Source organism: Arachis hypogaea, chromosome 20 (genome assembly GCF_003086295.3).
Source record: "Arachis hypogaea cultivar Tifrunner chromosome 20, arahy.Tifrunner.gnm2.J5K5, whole genome shotgun sequence".
Lineage (NCBI taxonomy): Eukaryota > Viridiplantae > Streptophyta > Magnoliopsida > Fabales > Fabaceae > Arachis > Arachis hypogaea.
The window spans coordinates 132598962-132612410 of NC_092055.1; the positions used below are offsets into that span (position 1 = coordinate 132598962).

The window sequence follows — 13449 nt, forward strand, 5'->3', positions numbered from 1 at the left end:
TGTTTTGTTTAATAGTTTTCCACATGGAAATAAGAACATTATCTGTCGAATAATTTAGGAGGAACAAAGAAAGAAAGAAAAGAGGAAAGTTTTGTAATTTACCAAGAGGGGCAATGCTTTTTTCAAAATGGAAAAGAAATGGCTGTCCCTTTCTCTCTCCTGCCCGTACTGCCCCAGTTTTCATGCTTTTCAATTTTCATCTTTCAAGCCTGACCAACCTGCCCGTCGTAGAAAAATATTTCCTCTTGTGTCACAAGCACCCTCTCCCGCTTTCCCCTTCAACATTCTCTCTCTCTCTCTCTCTCTCTCTCTCTCTCACTTTGCTTTGGAGTTTGGAACTGAGTTTTTCACAGATGTGGTTTGTGTTTTGTTGTTATCATTCTGCAGTGTTGAATACATTTATTTTGATCCCTTGATGTCAGTGAATACTAAGATACTCTTCTTTTTGTTCAGTTGTTGATTGTTGATTGATGATGATGATGGTGATGGTGGTGATGTATGTGTCTCAAAAGTGTGTGTATTTATAGAAGAAATTAACTAGATTGCTTGATTAGCTTTGAAGTGGATTTTTCTTCTTCTTTATTTATTACTTTTTTAATTAATTTTTTGATTTATTAAGATCAAAGTTGAGACTTTTGGGCATGGAAAGTTGTTTGTAAGAGTTTTTGGAAGATGGGGTTTGGGAATAATAAGAATAGTAGTAGCAGCAGCAGCAACCACAACAACAACAACAACAACAATAATAATAATAATAATAATAATAATGTTATTAAAGCTGGAAGTTTGGATGTGGGAAAATCAAAGGGAAGGAAGAAGGGAGAGAATGAGAAAGGGTGGTGGCCTAAATTTAGTTTCTTTGGGAGTTGCATACCTTCAAGATCGAAGGTTGTTACCTCCATTAGTGGCACTACTTCTACTCAAACTGGTAAATATTCTCTTTCATTACCCCAACTCTTTTACTTTCAGGGAATATTTATTCATTACCTTTTTTGGGTTTTCTAAGATCTTGCCAAATCTTTTTTTGTTATTGTTTTGTTTTGTTTGAGGCTGCAAATTTGTTTTAAGAAACACTGAATTATAAGGTTTCTTGGAACAATAGTGTTATTAAACTGAGCAAGGTAGAGGTCTAAGGTAGATGTTTTAAGAAATATTGATGGTTCTGCATTACCAAGTGCTTGATCTAGCCAAAAAAGGAGAGAATAGAGAAATGTATTCTGTAAGCGCCACCTAAATTTGCGATTCTTTTGTCATTTGTGCTGCACTGCTTGATTGTATATACTATTTATTTAGTTACCTTAGAAATATAATGATCTTGCAATGAAGTTGTGTAAGGCCAAGCATGTCATGACTGAATCATTCAATAATGCTCCCTAATTCTTAACTTTTAGGAGACTGACTATACCAAATCAGTGATAATTGAATTCGAGTTTGTGATTGTGTTTGGATCAGCAGAAATCAAATCTGTGTCAGAGAGTTGCACGAAAGAAACTGTTGCTCCTCCAGAGTCCACTATGACAACAACAAGCAATGAAGAGAGTATTCCTTCCACTCCAAAAGTCAGTGAGGAGTTGAAGGTAGCTTCTTGTTTGAGAAAATTCACATTCAATGGACTTAAGGTGGCAACTCGGAATTTCAGACCGGAGAGTCTTCTTGGAGAGGGAGGGTTTGGTTGTGTATTCAAGGGTTGGATTGAGGAGAATGGAATTGCACCTGTTAAACCGGGTACCGGTCTTACCGTTGCAGTCAAGACCCTGAACCACAATGGAAATCAGGGTCACAAAGAGTGGCTTGTATGACAACACTTAAATTCTTTCAATTTCTTCCCTTATTTTCAAATATATTTACTTCTACCATTCCTGCTTTGTTAACATTTTGTCAATTTTCTTTTCTTTGCAGGCTGAATTAAACTATCTTGGTGATCTTGTCCATCCTAATCTTGTTAAATTGATTGGTTTCTGTATAGAAGATGACCAGAGATTATTGGTTTACGAGTTTATGCCCCGAGGCAGTTTGGAGAATCACCTCTTTAGAAGTACACTACTAACCTTACTTTATTATCGTTGATTGTTGTGTCTACGCTAACTTCTGTTTATTTCTGTGTAAATCCTTCCTTGGCACATATATTGAACTCAGAATTAGCATCCATAGAGATTAAATTTTGGCTGAAAATAAGTGTGATTGTTTATGATGTGGAGAATGGATCATTTTTCATTCTTACAGGGTAACTTTGCATTCTAATTACCTTTTGTGCTGAAGTCTATGGGGACTGCACAATGAAAGTTAAGATCAACCAAACCAAAAAGAGAACATGAATGCCATTGGGCTAAGTAGCTTTTTATGCAGTAACAGTTGTTAATCTAGTCGAGCTCAAACATAAACTGTATTTCTAGGAAATTAAAGAGAACAACTCAAATTATAATCTAAATAATATATTGGATTTGTTACACATTTACACCACATTTCTTCCTCTCCTTACTACCACAATCTTAATCCAGTTTTTGTTGCTGGTGTTTATAACAAATAGTTAATTCACAGGTTTTATGCTTTCTAGCAAATCAAAAGTAAAATAAAATGGTTCTCTTCCCATAATGCTTCGTTCTTACTTCTTGGAGTTATGCTCTTAAACAGTTTTTTTGTGTCTGGATTAACCGTTTTCTGATGACAACCTTGTTTGATGTAATAGGGCCCCTACCGCTTCCTTGGTCTATCAGAATGAAAATTGCACTTGGTGCTGCAAAAGGTCTTGCTTTTCTTCATGAAGAGGCTCAGAGGCCAATAATCTATCGCGATTTCAAGACATCCAATATCCTATTGGATGCGGTAAGTGGCTAAACTAGGGGAAAAAATTGTAATTATTTCTTATTCATTCTTGACCACAAAACTGAAAAGGAAATATTGGTTTAGGAATACAATGCAAAGCTCTCTGATTTTGGACTTGCCAAAGATGGCCCTGAGGGGGAAAAGACACATGTATCAACAAGAGTCATGGGAACATATGGTTATGCTGCTCCGGAGTATGTCATGACCGGTGAGTTTTGATCATTTTGTATTCTTTGTGGAACATTAATGTTTCTTGAAATTAATACTTTACTAAATATTTTATGCCTAAAGTAGCTAATAATATTTTGAGTTTTTAGGTGAACATAACTTTTTTGTGTACTAGGCTGCCCTTAAATTAGAAGTTTAAATGGTTAAAATGCTGATCAAGGTGCTAACTACTATCACCACAGTGATAGCTAAAATCAAACAAGTGAAAATCTAATAGATATTCTGAACTTAGCCTTGTGTTTTTAGGTGAGTGAGAGTAATAAAAGATAGCTATTATAATGACCAAGAGGCACAAAATGAAGAACCTGGCACTAAAAATTCATCACAGATAAAATAGCACAAGTAATAGGCAAGCTGGCAATCACAATTTTGATTTCTATACTTTGTGGTGAGTAGTTGAGCAGTGAGCACTGTTTTTTGACCTCTTCCACTGACTTTTTTCTCTCCTGCCGAACCATGTGACCTACTTCATCCTTGTCATTAGCATCACTATCTAACACATTTTCGTTAAGATAAAGAAAGGACCCAATTTCAACAATTCAATTTTCAAACTTTTTATGCTGCTTTGAAAAACTTAAACATCCATCAAAAAGTGTAAGGGGGAGGGGGGAGTAAGGGCAAGGAAACTTGTAAACTTAAAATTTTATATTGTTCAATGAAAAAAAAAGGTTGAAATTATTACATTTTTGTATTGATAATGATATTCTTTTTGCATAGCATAGATAGATCATAGTTGTAAACATGCACTTTTTAATATTAACCTGAAACTACCAATTCTGATTAGGACATTTGACATCAAAAAGTGATGTCTACAGTTTCGGAGTGGTGCTTCTTGAAATGCTCACTGGCCGCCGAGCAATCGATAAGAGAAGACCAAATGGAGAACACAATCTGGTTGAGTGGGCTAGACCTGTTCTCGGAGATCATAGGATCCTATTCCGGATAGTCGATCCCCGGCTTGAAGGGCACTTCTCGGTTAAAGGTGCACAGAAAGCTGCCCAGCTAGCTGCTCAATGCCTTAGCCGCGACCCGAAATCCAGACCTTTGATGAGTGAAGTTGTTCAAAGTTTAAAGCCATTGCCAAACCTTAAGGATATGGCCATTTCTTCTTACCACTTCCAGGTCACGCGAGTCGAGCGTACTTTCTCCATGCCAAATCATAAAAACGGCATCAAAACGCAGTTAGTAGCTTTACCAAAGAAAGGTCAACCTGTAAGGACATTGTCAACTCCAAATGTTCCACATGGTTCTCCATATCTTAATTATAGCAAGTCTCCAAAACCAAAGGAGTAAGAATCCCCATTCGCTATCTCGAGTTTGCTTCTCTATTCATTCAGTTCCCTCAAATTAGGCCATCATCTGAAAGATACTGTTGTTTGATCTATTATATGAATTCAGTCTCAGCTAAGGTGTGGAAACAGTATATGAGACTGGATTGACAGAATCTTTTGGAGCAATTTGGCACATGCAGCTTTCAAGTGGGGAATTGTCATTCACTGAACTTCTCAAGTCCTTTAACTTTTCCGCCTTTTCAATGATTTCTTACCTTCTGAATGTATTTTTTATTTTATTTTTTTGTAGAGAAGGATGAAAAAAAGGTGGTGTTATATTACCTGATATTAGTGATAGAATTTTACACTCATTCCACTACTATTTAGAGCATACATGTTAATGTGATCATATACTAGTACTAGAAACAACTTAACAAGTGCTGAGGCTTGAGGGCTCGTTTTTGTTGATTTTAGAGCTGCAATTTGTTTTATTATTGGTGTATCAAATGTGTTGTTTGTTCAGAAAGAGCATTGTTACCTATAAATGATTTTTTTTTTTTTTAAATAGAGAAATGGATTCTGTCTATTGCAAGTATGCACTATACAGTATTTCTAAGTTTAGGAGTTCTCATTATATATTTTAAGGAGATAGAATAGGAATCTTAAAAGGGTTATTTGAAATTGCTAATAACTCTTTCCATTTATTTGAAAAATTAAAGAACGTAGCTGCCCTACAACAACAATAACAAAGTTTTATCCCTCAAGGTGGGGTCAACTACATGAATCAAACAACGTCATTGAATTCTATCATATATCATGTTTATAAAGAGACCATTTACATATAGATCTTATTTGACCACTTCATGGATGATTTTCCTTTACCTTTCATCCCTTGTCCATCTTTCATCTCATCTACCATCTGATTGGATGTTCTATCGGTCTTCTTCTCACATGTCCAAACCACTTGACATGCGATTCTACCATCTTTTCCACAATAGGTGTTACTCAAACTCTCTCTCTTATATCTTTGTTCCTTATTCTATCCAATCGCGTATGACCATTCATCCGTCTCAACATCTTCATTTCTGTCACACTTAGCTTATATTCATGTTTCCCTATGGCCGTCCAACACTCTGTACCATAAAGCATAACTGATCTGAGAGCAGTGCGATAGAATTTACCTTTAAGTTTTAAAGGTACTTTTTTATCATATATAAAATCATATGCATTCTGTCATTTTGACCAACCTGAATTGTAATAATCATCACTTATGACTAATGGCTAATGAAATTTGCACAATTATATATATAGGCAGCAGCCTAAATCTCTGATTCCTAAAATACATGAAGCACGAATATTTTGTTGAGTTACTCTATCTACATATTTTACACATTTCGAATAAGATATTATTTTAATATTCATCAGGTACGTGTATTTTGTGTTTAATTGTATTTTAGTAAAAAAATAAAAATACTTGTTCCAAAAATCTAAAATGATAAATGATATGGTATGTTTTTGGATCGGCGTTTGTCAAACTGTGGTTTAAATGAAAATAATTTTATAGAATTGATTTTGGGTAAGAGTGTGTTTGTGTCGATATAATTTATATTTGACAACTCTATACTAAAATTAATTTTGATAAAATAAATATTATTTGGATAATATTAGTTAAAATTATTTTTAGATAGATAATTACTAAAAAAGACATGACATTAAATTATAATATTATTTTTTAATCACGTTTATCTTTTTTATACTTTTTTTTCTAGTATGTTTTTATATAATATTTTTTTCTAATACTCTTAGTACTCTTTTTTAATACGCTATTATCTATGATTAATTTTTTTGTTTAATTTACTTTACCTAATGGGATTGATAACTTATATTATAAAAAGATAATAATAAATATAATACACAAGAACCACAATTATAAAAGTGCAGAAAGTCAAACCAAACAAAAATTAATAAAAAAATAATAAATAATAAATAATAGAAAAAATAAATTCATAAAAGAAAAATAATAAAAAATTTAAAAATAAAACAATAACATATATCAAGGATAGAATTGGTTGAAGGAAATTAAAAATTTAGAGTTAACAATGCTAGTTAGTGAATGCAAAGTTAAGATTTTTTTGCGTGAGTTTGAAAACAAAATTTCATCTGCATTCACAAAAAAAAAATGGCCAAACCAAAAATTAAAATGTTCAAGAAACATGTTTTTTCACCTCTCTAATGCCAAAGCAAACACACCCATGATCTTTCACGAAATGGGCTTTTTGGAATTTGAATCCCTAACTTTGCAGGAAAAGCTTGCTCAAGGCTTAACCCAATTCCACTAAGCCAGCTATCTTTGGCGACTAAATTTTCAAATTGGTCCCCAGATTCACCTCATGCACCAATTTAATTTTTGAGATTCCAATTGCACTAATTTGATCTCCAAAATTGGTCTTCGAGCAACATACTAACCCCTCAACCTATTTTTGGCATAAATCTATAGCCAGACGACTAAGGTGACACAACTAATACCACGTGGTATCATCATTAACCCCATATCATCACTAACTTCCACATCATCATCATCCTCATATATCCCTTCTCTCTCCCAAATGCTCCACCATGCTCTCTCCCTCGCCCCAACATTGCCACTTCCCCAACCCCCTCACGACAAGCTCAAGACACAGAACGACCTCCACTCTCTCCTCGACATCCTCAATCGCCACCACCATCTTCTCCTGCACCCATATTGACGATGCCGCCGCTCTCTCCAACAATCCTCTATGACTCTCCACCAGTCCTGGAAGTGAAAACAGGTTCGCAAAATAGTTTCAAAGTGAAGAACAGTTGCAGTGATCGAAAATGACGAATTCGTTGGTGAGGTTATCAAGATTAGAGGTGAGGGAGCCCTACCAATAAACGTTAGAGCCAGAGAGCATGTCAAATTGTGAAACCCTAAAGGAATAATCGTCGAAGACCTTGAGGCGGCCTCTGAGCTGGTGTTGAACTATCTTGAAGTCGAACTCCAAATCGACGAGCGGGGAACTCCAGATCCGCATGACAACATAAGAAGAAGAAGAGGAAGAGGGAGATGGTGGATTCGCGAAGCATGAGGATTTGCGAGATTCGAATGGTCAGCTTTAATCGGTGAGGAACAACAGACGTACCTACTAGTGGTAGAGATGATAAGTGAGACACCGCGATTGTTGTCTTTGATGCCAACGGAACATCGAAAGCAGAGAGCGGAGTGGATGCTGAAGCTGAAACAAAAGCTAGCAGGAGTTGTGGATATGGAAGGTGTGGATGATAAATCGCTATTTTACGGTTTATTTTGTATTGAATTAAGTGAATTTTATCCATTATTCTCACACTTATTCATAAAATTCGCATGTTTTACATTTTCCTTCCTAATTTTGTGCTATGATTGAAAACATGCTTTTTTGGTCTTAAATTTGCTAATTTTAATCCTCTCTTATTACCATTCGATGCCGTGATATGTTTGTTAAATGTTTTCAGGGTTTATAGGGTAGGAATGACTTAGAGGATGGAAAGGAAGCATGCAAAAGTGGAAGGAACACAAGAAATTGAAGGGATTGCTAGGCTGTCAATCCTGACCTCTTCGTACTAAATGGATCATAACTTGAGCTACAGAGGTTCGATTGAGGCAGTTCCAGTTGCGTTGGAAAGCTAACATCTGGGGCTTCAGAATGATATGCAATTTGTCATAGTTGCCTTGCAGTTAGGTGACGCGTACGCGTGACCAGGAATTTGTTCAGCGACGCATACGCGTGACGAGCGTCACGTGCTACAATTTACAGAAAATGATGGGGGCGATTTCTGGGCTGTTTTTGACCCAGTTTTAGGCCCGAAATTACTGATTAGAGGCTGCAGAGTAGAGCTAGAAAGGGAAAATCAATCATTCTATTCACTTAACTTTTATTCACACAATTATTAGGTTTAGATGTAGGTTTTTAGAGGGAGATGCTCTCTCCTCTCTCTAGGTTTTAGGTTTTTAGGTTTATTTCTTCTCAATTTCAGATTTCTACCTTACTCTAATTTAGGTTTCTTCTACCTTTATTTGTTCTAACACTTAATTATCTACTTCTCTTGTTGATTCCTATATTTTGCTAATTTAGTTTCTGAGTTCATGTGTTACTCTCAATTTTCATTAATGCAATTTATGTTTCACATTTCTTATTGTTCAATTGCTTTGTTATTGTTATTTCTTTGCTTTGGTTAGTTTTAGATTTTTCTATGTCTTGTCAGTTTTCTATATTTTTATTTTATGCATTCCAAGTGTTTGATAAAATGTTTGGTTGGATTTTAAATTAGATTTTTCTATTCTTAACTTGGATAGATTATTTCGAGACTCTTGAGTTATCAAAACTCTTTTGTTGATTGGTAATTGAAGATTGCCGATTAGCTTGAACTTCACCAAAGCTAGTCTCTCACTTTGAGTTGACTAGGACTTGTGAACTCAAGTTGATTGTATGCACTTGACCTTCTTCCATTGGGTAGAGGTTAACTAAGTGAAGGCAATTCACATTTATCATCACAATTGACAATGATAATGAGGATAGGACTTCTAATTCTCTTTCCTTGCTAAGAGCTTTCTTAGTTATTAGTTTATTTTTTTACCATTTTACCTTCTTGTTTCTTATTACAAAACCCAAAAAGATACAATCTCATAACCAATAATAAACTGCACTTCCCTGCAATTTCTTGAGAGACGACCCGAGGTTTCAATACTTCGGTTAATTTTATTGGGTTTGTATTTGTGACAAACAATTTAAATATTGACTGAGGTATAATTTTTGGTTTGGAACTATACTTGCAACGCGCTTATTTTTGTGAAAATCTTTACCGATGATTTTTTTCCATCAATTTTTGGCATCATTGCCGGAGAATTGCAAATGTGTGCCTTATTATTGGTTATTGTATATATTTACTTTTTGCTTGTTTGTTAGTTTTTGTTAGTTTTAGGACTTTGTTGCTTATTTTTATTAGTTTTTGTTTTTATTTGCTACTATGAATTTTCACCCCTTTGGCTATGAGTTTGGTTCAAACTATGTTGTAGGGAATGAAAGCTACAATGAGAACACGCATCAAGGATGGGACAATCAAAAGTGGGAGGAGCCTCAAGCTTATGGACAACCATTTTGGCAACAACCTCCACCAACGTACTATGAGCAAGAGCCATTCCATGATGCATATGAAGACAATGGATGTGGTGGACCTCCTTGTAGTTACCAACAAACCCCACCATATACCTATGAACCTCCTCCTCAACATAGTTTTGAACCACCATACTCACAAGCCACCTACAATCAAACACTTCCTTATGACCCTAACCCTTATCCACCACACCAACCACCATATGAACCATATGAACCATACGAACCATACATAGAACCACCCCAATTCCAACCCATTTACTCCCAAGAACCACCACCTCAATATACGCCATCTCCATATCCTTATCAAGAAGAACCACCTTCGTATTATGAGCCATTTCTCCCAACAAATGAACCCTTCTATTCACCCCAAGCTCCCATAGATGATACCTTTAGTGTTATTCACCAAGGGCAAAGAGAGCTTCAAACCACACTTACCTCTACTCTCACTGGTCTCACCTCCACTCTCCAAGCTCTTATATCTCGTATTGATCAACCTTCTACCTCCAATACTCAATCCTCAAGCTCTAGTGCACTTCCTTTTCAACCATATAATGATCTCTCTATCCCACCACCACCCTCCATGAAAGAACATCCATATCCATCAATCCAAGAGCAACATGATCCCAATTATGCTATTGACATGGAACAAGAGAGAAGGGATCGTCTTAGGGACTTAATGGATCAGATTCATGCATCCATACTTCAAGAGAAGCAAGAGGAGACCCAAAAGGTGGAGGAGGTAGAGACCCTTGAAGATGAAGAAAAAGTTGAAGGATTAGGGGAGGATGAACAAGAGGGAAGTTCCATCATTGAAGACAACTCTACACTAAGTGACATTAAAGATCTTGTTGAAACCTCTTCCATCGGATGTGAAACCAATGTTGAGGAGGAATGTGCACACTAGGGGTGTTCGCGGTGTGATTTGGTTCGATTTTTTAGAGAAAAGTCATCCGATCCAATTATTTAATTAACATGCGGTTCGGTTTGGTTCAGTTTTTTTACTAAGACCATCCGAACCAAACCAAACTAATTAAATTCGGTTTAGTTTGGTTCGGTTTGTTGGGTTTTTCAATCAATTAAAAAAAATACTACCATACTATTTCACAAATCATAACGTTGAAATCAACAAACACAAATACACAATAACTAACAAAGTCTTGATCTAATGAAATTCAACGACAAAAGAAATTAACATACGATAATTAACGAAGTTTAACAAAAAATAAATATAAATTTCCAGTGTTTCTATGAGGAGCTACGAGGAGCTGGCACAGCAGGCAATGCAGACGGAGATCTGATGCTTGTAGATTCATTTGGAAGAGGAACTGGTGCAGCATCAATCCATAATCATAACACAAACTCTTTCATGACCATTTATATGCTATTTTTTGTTTTTGTATCCTGTAAATTTCTACAGATTGAAACAATAGGAAAGGATATTTCTAGCCCATAAACATCATGATTCACTGAACATTAAAAATACCTACAATTTGATAGGTTCTCCAAAGTTATTCATATGAACTCTTTTCAACAAAATGCATAAATCTGCAAACAGAGATCCAAACATTTCAAGCAATTAGGAGATCCAAAGCTAACTGTATCATTGAACAAGTATGTCAAGCTGATCAAAGAAATGGAACACATACCCTTGGACATCGAGCAATACTTAGCTGCTTCAGAACTTTAATTCCCCAAGAAATAACAGTGAAATTAAAACAAAAATATAATTGGTGCCAAATTTTTGAAACTCACCAGGGTGGAACCACTAAGCACAGGTGAAAAAGGCAAACAATCAAATTGTTCTAAGTTAATTGGGATCTACAAAACAAACAGCTATATAGTTTGAAATTAAATTAAAATTTCAGACATATACGAGAAAATGTTTACATTAGAAATAAAGGTTAGAAGTACCATTATCTTTAGATAGAGCTACAACTGAGTATTTTCTTAGCTTCTAAAATCTATCCCATGTAATCGTACAAAACCAATTAGTTAATTCTAACATTTCTCCTATTTTAGCCATTTCGATTACCTTGGAACCTTTCTCCTCCTAATGCAACAATGTCAAACCAAAACTGTATGACAATACATAAAGTGTACACGCAATTAACAGTAAAGGTAAGAGAACTGCATTGAAAGCCTTCTATTCCTGGGATGAGCAACTCGGACAAGTCAAGCTGCTACTAAGAATCCCATCAAAAGGTCCAAGGTAGAGTTGGTGCCATCTTTCATGCTCACTCTGCTCATCAGTGATTAACACAGATTGAAGAGATGCTATCTTTACAATGGTACCTTTGTAAACAAGACAATTGTTTTTAATAGTGATAATGCAGATGAAATAGAATGCAGAATAAATGTAAACTAATAATATCTCTTTTCAAATGCACCTTCAAATTTAGTTAGCACATTCAATCAGAAAAGGATTCAAGTGATCAACACAAAAAATATCAAATTCAAGCAAGCTCATATAAAACTAAAACTAGAATAAACAAAACTAATCAAATCAGGAAGTTAATACTATTTAAAAGATAAAAAAAGAAAAATTAGCCAAACAAAACAAGGCAAGTCATAGCATCACAAATTCACAAGTTGAGAGACACAAACAAAGACAAACATAGCTAAAACCAGAATCATAAAAACATAATTATACAATTCACAGATTCACAAATTACACAGAACTTCCAGCAAATTCTATGTGTCATAAACCCTAGGGTTCGATATTAGAAGAGCATGCTGAAAGGGAAAAAAAAAAAGAAAACTAGGTGGAACTTACCTGGTTGAAAATTAGGGTTTGTGAAGGGTGAATTGAATGGAATCAAATGTTGGTGACTCCTCTTAAGTCCTGGAAGAAACGAAGAATGATGTTCGTGGAGGACGACACAGCTCCTGGTGCTTGGAGGAGACGCGGCTACTGGGCGTGGAGGACGACAAGGAAGTGAGGAACAGACAGAGTCCTACCAAGGTGAGGGAAGCGCGATGAGGAAGGTCGGAAGAGGAAGGACCGCACCGAGAAGCGAGAAGAGGGAAGCGTGAAGACTGACGAGGAAGGGCCACTAAGAGGGTGCTATTTGGCAACGTCAGTGGATGAGAGGACAACGGCTCTGTGGAGGGTGGGAGGAGGAGTTTTTGGCGCCGTGAAATGGTCAAAGACTCGAGGGGAGACTGGAGAGTGGAGAGAGTTGGGGAGTGGAGACTAGGTTTGCTGAGTGTGGGAGTGGCGGCTACTTGGGGTTGGGGGGTTTTATATTTAGGGTTTTTTAAGTTACCGGTTCGGTTCGGTTCGGTTCCAGTTTTCATTATTAAAACCAAAAACCGAACCAAACCGCAGAAAAAATAGCAAAATATAATTTTTTTGGTTTTTTTGGTTTTCTGTTTGTTCGGTTTTCGGTTTGTTTGGTTTGGTTGGTTGGTTTTGTTCGGTTTAGATCGGTTTTGAACACCCTTAGTGCACACCCTCCAACACATGACTTGATCATTGAGGAAGAGTTGGAAGAAGTTAACAAGAAAGTGGGAATTGAAGAAAGTTGTCAAGAGGTGGAAGTCATCAAGGAGGAATTGGATTTTGTATTGGAACAATTGGAGGAAGCTATAATTGTTGAAGAGGAAGAAGTGGTTGAAGACTTAGGAGATGCGGAACCTCCATGGGAATCTCAAGGCATAGAACCTCCCTCCAAGAAGTTTGAATTTGAAGTTGAAGAAGCGTGTCAAGAGGTGGAAGCCATCAAAGAAGAGCACAATGGAGTGGAGCTTGCAAAATCATTGGAAATACCCATCCCCAAGCCATTGCCATCCAACACAATATTCAAGTGGGTAAAATTCACATCTTTAAACTTTACTTTCCCACTTGAATATGCTTTGTTAGAAACGGATGGGCAACTTCGAGCTCTTTGTGGTTTTAAGAGTAAAAGGAGGACGGTTAGTGGTTGGCAACACAATCCTAGGTTTGTTATGGTTGGATG

At 36.1% G+C, this 13449-nt stretch overlaps 1 protein-coding gene across 5 annotated transcripts; it reads left to right on the forward strand.

The window, feature by feature from the left end:
• Positions 1–220: 220 nt before the first annotated feature.
• LOC112782896 (serine/threonine-protein kinase PBL34) lies at positions 221–4845 on the forward strand. 5 transcript variants are annotated; one of them, XM_025825554.3, is made up of 8 exons: positions 225–358; positions 454–925; positions 1450–1790; positions 1897–2032; positions 2684–2820; positions 2905–3028; positions 3833–4337; positions 4447–4845. In XM_025825554.3, the coding sequence occupies exons 2-8, from the start codon at positions 673–675 to the stop codon at positions 4454–4456; spliced, it is 1506 nt and encodes a 501-aa protein (XP_025681339.1). In that variant the 5' UTR covers positions 225–358; positions 454–672; the 3' UTR covers positions 4457–4845. The 5 variants fall into 5 exon arrangements, with proteins under 5 accessions (XP_025681340.1, XP_025681339.1, XP_072085661.1 ...); XM_072229560.1 differs by having other exon boundaries at positions 1453–1790; XM_025825555.3 differs by having other exon boundaries at positions 221–925; positions 1453–1790.
• The last annotated feature ends 8604 nt before the right edge of the window (positions 4846–13449 follow it).

What these genes read in the sequence shown, in the direction of transcription:
- LOC112782896 (XM_025825554.3), top strand. Translation starts at nt 673, where the DNA reads ATGGGGTTTGGGAATAATAAGAATAGTAGTAGCAGCAGCAGCAACCAC. An exon ending in CACTACTTCTACTCAAACTG is followed by an intron (nt 926 to 1,449) that starts GTAAATATTCTC and finishes TGTTTGGATCAG; the next exon opens with CAGAAATCAAATCTGTGTCA. An exon ending in AGGGTCACAAAGAGTGGCTT is followed by an intron (nt 1,791 to 1,896) that starts GTATGACAACAC and finishes TTTTCTTTGCAG; the next exon opens with GCTGAATTAAACTATCTTGG.